At 44.4% G+C, this 8,973-nt stretch overlaps 1 protein-coding gene across 1 annotated transcript; it reads right to left on the bottom strand.

The window, feature by feature from the left end:
* Nucleotides 1-2,803: 2,803 nt before the first annotated feature.
* Nucleotides 2,804-8,021, bottom strand: txnl1 (thioredoxin-like 1). The gene is made up of 8 exons (XM_084442127.1): nt 7,828-8,021; nt 6,968-7,064; nt 5,957-6,130; nt 4,558-4,680; nt 4,331-4,400; nt 3,711-3,883; nt 3,237-3,341; nt 2,804-3,015 (listed from the first exon to the last, which is right to left on the bottom strand). The coding sequence occupies exons 1-8, from the start codon at nt 7,923-7,925 to the stop codon at nt 2,986-2,988; spliced, it is 870 nt and encodes a 289-aa protein (XP_084298253.1). The 5' UTR covers nt 7,926-8,021; the 3' UTR covers nt 2,804-2,985.
* Nucleotides 8,022-8,973: the final 952 nt, after the last annotated feature.

Genomic DNA, 8,973 nt, shown 5'->3' with positions numbered 1-8,973 from the left:
ATCTTCCCTTGACCAATCAGGGAGCTTGGCTGTGGTTTAACTGTGACATGACTCAGTCATGGACACATCCATATGGCCACTGTCCACCAACTGCTTGTGTCCAACACAGGCTACTGGATGAGCTGTCCAGGTCGTGACCTCGGCCAGACTTCTTGCTACTCACTGTAATGTTGCAGTCACTCTGGGAGAGCAACGAGTAACACCACTGACAGGTACCCAGAATGCAGTTCACTCCCCACTCACTCTGGTTTGTTTCACAGAGGACATGCGATGGGCTAAGCTGGCACAGAGACAGTCCCTGGCACACCAAACGCCTCGGGCGTGAATCATAGCGTATAACGACACCTCCTTGTCTCAACCAGGACGGAGGGCAGTCAGATCTACGTGGAATGCTTGGAAGGGCCTCTGAAAGATTGACTGTACGGCGGTGACTATTCATCAGACGCTCGTTGCACAACGAAAACCGTCCACCTGATCCGTGTGCGTGCTTACCCAGATAGCAAGCGGATCTGGGCCATATACAGGCCAGATCTGGCCCTTGTGGCTTAGCTCCGGCCCATATATGGCCCAGAATCATTATACATCCGCTTGCTATCTGGGTATAGGTCAGTGATGAACGCTGAGACGCACGGTTTCGGTGTGTGTGGACGCTGTCGGAGTGATCCAGCTCAGAGCAGCTGTCCTGGTATGGAGGCTTCTGTTGTCGGAGGTCTGATATCTCGTGGACTCATTCTAGTTGAGTCCACGCACCGAGGGGAGCAGGGATGTCGATGGAGGGGCCATGTTCTCAGAGCCACGCGCAGCTCCAGAGAGAACCAGGGGTGGAAGGATGGCAGGAAGACAGCGTTGTGGTTCTACCTCAGTGTGTGCCAACCAGGAGGGAAGTCGGCCATTTTCTAGCCCTCAGTGCTCTGAAGCTCCAGAAACCGGAGAGACTGAGTGTCAGATTGTCTCTTTGTGTTGTGACCTGGTTTCGGCCTACAATTGATGTTCAATTTATAGTCAGATGTACGGTAATGTTGCAGGAATAGGACAAGTGTGTGGAAGACAATGTCTGCATATTCATCTTGCAAAAAACAAGTATACTTCTACTTAAAGTATGCTTAAAAAATAAACTTGAGGTATACTTAAGTTTACTTGGGAAAATAAACTTCAAGTATACTTTTTTTTGGTCTTGCAACACATCTCTCATTCCTGGAAACCCAGCATCCAATGCTGCATCTCAGATTATTGCCATATCCATGTCATCATCATTTATTTTTATTTGTATGAGATACTTCGTCCTACAGGGCCGAGTAAGTGACTAATATACAGTATATTACAATATGTAATCTATTTAAAAGGTATAATTATTCTTTGCCATGAGTCAAGCAACTCGAAGGGCATTTTAATCAACTATCAACGCTTGTTGTCAGCAGTGGGTTTTACTCACAAACAGTAAGTAAAATGGAGGATGCAAATAGCTATAATCTGACTACAGCACGTCAGCGTTTATATTTTCAAGCAGATCACTTGTGGAGTACCGTGAAAAGGTCATACGCCCAGAGAGGGTTGAGATGATCCCTGCTCCACCCACATGTGGCCTGTTGCAGACCGCTACAATTGTTCTCCCAGCTCTGGAGTTCTCTGCAGACCCTCTACCCCCTATCCCTTTAGCTCAATGCATTTTCTTTATTCCAGTACGCAGGAAAAAAACAATTCCATGTAGGGCACCATCACGGAGAGCAGTGTTTTGGCATCCATAAAACGGCTGAGTGCAATGCATTAATCTGGTCTGACCACTACTTTATAGCGATGTGATGAAAGCTACTTTTAATCCCAACATAAGGCAGTTCAATTGACCAGCATGTTTCGTACGGAAGCCCACATGAATGTGTATGTTTCAGGCCAGCTGCGCCTCTCATCAGAGCTGCTGGCTAGTTAATGGCTGCCCTCTGAAATACCCCATCAGACATCGCGAAGTTGCTCTTTGATCCCGGATCCAGAGACTGTAACTGTAACACAGGGCTCTCTGTCCCCCTCTCCTCAAATTAGAAACGATATCATTAAGAGAGAGGAGAGGATATTGCTGTGTGCATTACAAAATATTATGTGGTTAACCACCAAACTGAATGGTAACATATGCCTTACAACTCATTCACTATTCAATCTAATAAGGTCAAATACTGTACTACTGTACAAATGCACTATTGTACAAATGTTGCACTTATTGTACTGGTGAAAGGCTACATCTATTAAAGTAGTTGAATTGAAATTCTCATGAAATAAGTAGTACGTTTTAAATGTACAATTTACGGTTATTTTGTTTAATTTGATAAATAACAGAGAATGTCAAAATCTCAAATAGGTTAACAAAAACTTAGAGGAAGTCCTTACTTTAATTTGAAAAGATTTATATTTCCCATAATGACATCATGATCCCTTTCTTGGGTTGTGAGAGAGCATTGACAAAACAGAAATCCAGTGCTTATGAAGGCCTTTGGTGACACCATGTGGCCAAAAAAGACATGACAACAATGACATGTTCATCCTTATTCACTTATCAAGGCCTGCTTCACAAAGGAAGTACTCTTGCAGAAGGGGGGAAAATGCCAACAGACAACATAATTGCAATACCCTCTTCAGTACTAACAGACACATCCATGTCCCTTTCTTCCTCCTCCTACACAGGTGTATATTCATCCAAGGTACCTTTTCTTAATTGTATTTAGAAACTCTGTTCTTGTAACAATCTCACATTCCATTCCAATCAAGAAACAACACCAACATGCCTTTGAAAAAGGATTCTGTTTATTTACAGTGTTTTCTGAATTACAATAAAAAGGTTCTGAATGAGTCGACTGAATGATTTCACTTGGAAAACGTAGGACAGTTGGGGACAAAGTGTTATCTGTTATGTGTTACAGTGGAGCTATATGGGCAGCTTTGGCAGAGGGAGGTCCGTGGAGGAATCTGCAGCAGAATGGGACAGCTTCTGCTCTCCCCTCAGTGACTCTCCCCTTTCTTGCCCACAACCTGGATTGAATAAAAAGAAAATCAAACAGCCATGAAAACAAGAACCAAAGAAACACATTTATATTTCATCTTTCTTAAAAATCAAAGATGGAGTGACGTAAAATGTAAAATAGTTTCCAGATACATAAAACAAAACAAAAATAGGAAAAATAAATAGGGAAAAATAATATTTTAACATGATTGGAAATCTATGTGCTAGAGGGGGGTGGGGCCTGTCTTACCCGTTTGAAGTCGTTCATGTTTGTTGCTTGTACCGGGGTCCCAATGAACGTCAGATAATTGATTCTTGTCGTCTCCTCATCTCCTTGGTTCGACTTGATGAATAACTGTCAAAACACATAAAAGAGTCTTTCTTAGAAATCCTGTTGCTTTCACCTTTTAAAATATTTTTCACCTATTTAAATATTTTTTACAAAGGCCTACTCATTACAGCATGGATAAAAGCTGCAGCTATTCAGAAGATTTTCTTTTCACCACTAGGTGGCTCTCTTGTGCAACATCCAACAGACGGCTGCACCTGCTGTCCCGTTTATCACAAGTCGGGCCTGTAAATCCCTGTTTACTGATCACAGCACCTCTGTTTTGTGGAGCAAAATGGGACATGCTTATAGATATACGCTGAAGCCGCATAAAGAGGGGTAGAATCATAACAGGAAGAGAGGAGGAGTGCAGCCCACAGGTGGACGACGTCTTACAGTCACACTCTGGACGTTCTGGAACTTGACGTAGCGCAGCGGGATCAGGCCGTCCTCCTTGTAGTCCTCCTCGACCAGCTCCAGGGTCTGGGTGGCCTCGCTCCGCTCCGCGTCGTCGAAGTCCATGGAGCGGGGCAGGTTGATGAAGATCTTCACACACTTCGGCGCCAGTGCTGTGCTCCCCAGGTCAGAGATAAAACAAGAGAGAGAGAGAGGGAGAGAGAGAGAAGGAGAGGGAGCGAGAGAAGGAGGGGGAGAGAGAGAGGGAGGGAGGGAGGGAGAGAGAGAGAGAGAGAGGGGGGGGTAGAGGGAGAGAGAGGGAGAGTGAGGGAGAGAGAGGGAGAGAGAGGGGGGGATAGAGGGAGAGGGAGGGAGAGAGAGAGAGGGGGAGGAGAGAGAGGGAGAGAGAGAATATAAATGTCTGCTACTCTAAAGGGTGTCACTGAGTCGCTCGACAGAATTGCTTCCACCCTCTTTTCTGCTCTAAAAATGATGTTTCATCTCGACAGCGCATTGTGTTGCCTCTGTGTATGAAATGCGCTATACAAATAAAGTTCGATCTGATTTGATCACCAGGTGGAATTCCAAGCAGCACTTCCTGTATGATAGATATGACTCACCAAAATCTGATGACAGGAGCTTCATTGAGAACAGCTTCACAGGTTGATTGAAGGCCATAGTGATGAGGAGCTGAGAAGGACATAATCAAGGTGAGCGATCTGATAGGACACTCGCAAACCGCTCTCGAAATGTGACGCTCGATCACATCAGTGGGATTTTAAAGACGCGCACACTCATCGCTCCCCTTCGCTTCTCTGCGCGCTCACGAAAACGTCCACAAGCTCACCTGTTCATCGCAGTCCGATTCCAAATAAGTGTTGTCCTTGATTAAGCAGTTGTCGAAGCCGCAGTCGTCACTCTCGTTGAGGCATTCGCAGCCGGTTTTGCTCACGAACGGCATGAGGTCCATCTGAACACACGGAACAGAGACGAGTGAGAAAGTGACAGGTGAGAGAAACGTCACGAGAGAGCGCCACAGAAGCTCTATGGACGTAAGAGGTAGGGATGGGTATCGATTCGAATTTCAAGGATCGATTCCGATTCACAAGTTTCAGAATCGATTATTACGATTCAATTGGATCCAATATCGATTCGGTTAGTGTTACTAAAACCTGTATTTTTTGAGCTGCAACCTTAAAGGAGTAGTAAAGGGAAAATGCATGTTTACTTATGATCATATACAATGGTTCAGATCAAAACGTTGACAAAACTAGCACTTTTGAGAAAGTCTGATAATTGCTCTACCACCGTTTTGGTCATACAATGGATGTGGGTTGGCACCTTGAAAAACCATTCAAAACATGTTAAACTCTCAATTTCAAAGACAAGAAACTCACCGAGGTGTTAGTTGGCATTCTGACATCTAATTCGGCATCAAGTAAGATTCTAGTTCATCTGGAAAGGCTTTTTAAAATATTGAGCATAGAACTATTTAGTCGCAGCACATACGTGTGTAAACTTCCGCAAACTAGGTAGCCTAGCAACATAAACAATAACAATAGCTAAAGTAAGTAGTTCCGCTTCCTGAATCTCCTCTGCGGATTGATCTACACGTCTACAACGGTCGCGTCAATACAAGTCAATGGATTTCATAAAATGATCAATAAAACCCTACAGGATTCATACTTTGCGGCGAATTTGATGTCAGAACACCAACGGACACCAAGTACCCCCTCGGTGAGATTCTTGTCTTTGAAATCGAGAGTTTAACATGTTTTTGAATGATTTTTCAAGGTTCCCACCCACATCCATTGTATGACCTAAATGGTGGTAGAGCAATTATGACTTTCTCAAAAGTGCTAGTTTTGTCAACATTTTGATCTGAACCATTGTATATGATCATAAGTAACCTTAAAACAGAGCTAAACATGCATTTTCCCTTTACTACTCCTTTAATTACATGACTGCCAAGTTATACAACACATCAATACTACGGCTGGGTATCGATACTGATTTCCAAAAATGAATCAATGAATGAATCATTGAATGAATTAATGAACTATTCATTCCTTCATTTATTCATTCTTCATTAAATAAAAGATTGATTTTGGGATTCATGAATCATTTGATTCAGAATCAATTAATCGATTATTTTTTTTAACCCAGCCCTAGTAAGAGGCCAAGGCTGAGGTGACTGAGGTAACTGAGCTAGGGGGACACTTGATATCGGGTAGGTAAATACTCACATATCCCTTTGGAATGTCTGAGTCCTCGTTGCTTCCTGGATCATTTTCTACGTGTTGTTTTATTTTGTCCTCTAATCCGGAGGCATCTGCACCTTGATACTGATCAATTCGCACTCTGTTTCGGAAGAACAAAAATGTTGGCGTCGCTGATATGTTGTTGGCGGCAGCCGTTGCCTGAAAGATGGAAAAGAAATTCATATTGAAATCTTAGCATGCAGACATTCTGAGTAACTGGCTGTAAGACACGTCAGTCTGTTGATTTCCCCGTCCGGTGACTACTGCCTTCAGGTTCAGTGAGCTAAGTCTAAGCAACAGATATGTCTGAATAAGTGGATTTTATTTCCATCACATTTTATGTAATGTGAGCAGGGCATATCCCTGGAGACTAGGGTTGCATAATACGTCAATACTTCGATGGCATCGTGATACCAGAATCCTGCGATTCTCTTTGGGGGCCAAGCAGCCAAGCTGCATATGCCACTATTGTTCTTGTACCTTTTCTTAATTGTTTTCTTTCTTTCTTTCTTTATTCTTCTGCCATTGGAGTCTATGGCAGCCCATAGAACCGTATGGTAAAAAGTTGTGAAAATTGGCACACTCATTCAAGACAGTCCCCTGAGTCTTTTCACCAAGACCCATGTCCACAGCTCGAACCCTCTAGCGCCACCAACATGTCAAAGTTGGAGGTGCGTTTATGCTCTAGTCTACTGTGTGTGAAATTAGAGACTCATAGCTTACCTCACCCCAAAGACTAGAATGAAGAGGTCATAGTGTAGTTCATAAGTACAAAAATCAGTATACTGTGTGAAGGCTGGTGTAAATGTAACAATGCTTTCCACAAAAAGTAATATTCTGTTATTTTGTGTGTTCAGATAATTTTGCACGTCTTCCCGTGTGGTATCGTAAGGTATCGATAATCGTGATACTCAGCTGGTATCGAATCAAAGTTGAAAATTCTGGTGTCATGACAATCCTACTGGACAATATCAACATTGCAGTCATCAACCTCACCTGACAGACGTGTACATCCACTTCAAGAAACACAACTTGTGGGTACTTGTTACTCAACATGTTGAACGCAGGGGCTATTCTGACACAGGGACGACACCTGAAGAGGGAACGGATAATTATGCTATGTTACAAAACAAGACAGCCAGGCCTGGTCCACATTGCTTGCTGCGTGAGTTACATGCTAATATTGACATCATTGAATGGACTTAACAATAGCCATGGCTGTAGAATGACAGTGATGCGGCTTATACGTTGTCTAGGCTCAATGTAGTTTTTGTTGTCACATGCACAGTAATACAGGTAATACACAACCGACTAGCCAACAACTATTAGCTAGCCGGCTATCAGGCCTTGTGTGGCTATGGCATGTATTGGTGGCTAGAGTAACGTTACAAGAATGGAAAGCTAAAGATTGTGAGCAGGCCAGGAGATGCTAGTTAGTTCACATCAAAGTCAGAGGTTGGCTACCGCTGTGACTAGATAGCTAGCTAAGCTTGCCGTATCCATGGTTGTCTATGATATTGCCATGTCATAGTTGGCTAACTAGCTAGCAAAGTGAAGAAGGTCTAGAGTAATGTTAAGCATAACGTTAGCTAAGCTAGATACAGCGTGGTGATGATTCAGCTTAGCAAGCTAACGTTAATCGCAAACATTATTTTTTTTGAATGTATATGATTTACTTGTGGGACACAATAAGCCTGATTACCCTCCGTATACTTTCATCCGCAACACTGTAGCCAGTTAGCTATATGTGAGAAAATAAATACATCTGATAAAATGTAGCTACTAGCATAGCGTTACTCACAGGCCTGGGAATAGCTAGTTAGCTAGCTAGCTAGCTAGCTAGATGTAAGCCTTACCCTGCCATTGTGAACTTCACTACGGCGAGCCTCGAGCCAGCGGCAGCAAGCTCCGGTTGGAATTCTGCGTCATTTCCAATTACTTTTACACCAACCATTTTACAGATCACAGCTGTAAGTGTAAAACTATTTATTTGTCAGCAAAGCTATCCTGTAATAACACTAACTCAGGCAGCTAACGTTACCTCACTCTCTCCCCACGACCGCGATACTTTCCTGGACCCACTTCCCCAAGGGTTTGCCTCAACCAATCAAAATCATGCAAGGCGTGGACAACCACCATGGATGTGACCACCACTGACTGAAGGAGCATGACGATAGAAGCTGGGTGAAGGAGAGGCACTGATGGTTCATAGTTGATGCAAAGTGTCTTCGGCCCTGGGAATCCAACCTGTCCCTGGCCTTAAACTCATTTTAAAGAATGCTTTGGTCTTAATGGTAAAGGCTGTAGCTATTAGTAACTTCCTTGCTATATTTATGAGGTGAACTCTGACTGAATATCAGAATCAGACTCAACTGATCTCAAAACGCCAAATTGGAGCACGCACGAGACAGCACTTTCAAACTAGAAAGTACATTTCCTGGAGAAAATGTGAGGTAGGCTAGCTGCTGCAGCTGTATGTAACAGCTACTGCTAGAACTACTATGGACCAGGCAATCTCCATGCACCCACCAGCGAAGACCGTGTGTCTCTACCCCACTCAGGGGCTGAGTTGTGGGGTCTGTGGCGTGGATAGTGGCATGGTGGTGAGACTGCCCCCTCAGGTCAGAGCTGGTTGAGGACAGTGTACCCCTCTCCGGGCCACCTACCCGCCCTGAAGACCATGTGTCTCTAGCCCAATCAGGGGCTGAGTTGTGGGGCCCGTGGCGTAGATAGTGGCGTGGTGACGAGACTCCGCCCCCTCGGGTCAGAGCCGGTCTAGGACAGCGTACTGCTCCCCGGACCATTCACATGCACCCAACCGTGAAAACTGCGTCTTTAGCCAACTCAGGGTCTGAGATGTGGGGACGGTGGCGTGGATAGTGGCGTGGATAGTGGCGTGGTGGCGAGACTCCGCCCCCTCAGGTCAGAGGTTGTGGGGGGCAGGTCAGTGATTGCCAGGACATCCCCATGCACCCCTCATTGGAGACCATGTGTCTATAACC

The sequence above is a fragment of the Borostomias antarcticus genome, assembly GCF_949987555.1.
Source record: "Borostomias antarcticus genome assembly, chromosome: 8".
In the NCBI taxonomy this organism is placed as follows: Eukaryota; Metazoa; Chordata; class Actinopteri; order Stomiiformes; family Stomiidae; genus Borostomias; species Borostomias antarcticus.
This window is presented reverse-complemented; position numbering and strand designations above follow the sequence as displayed.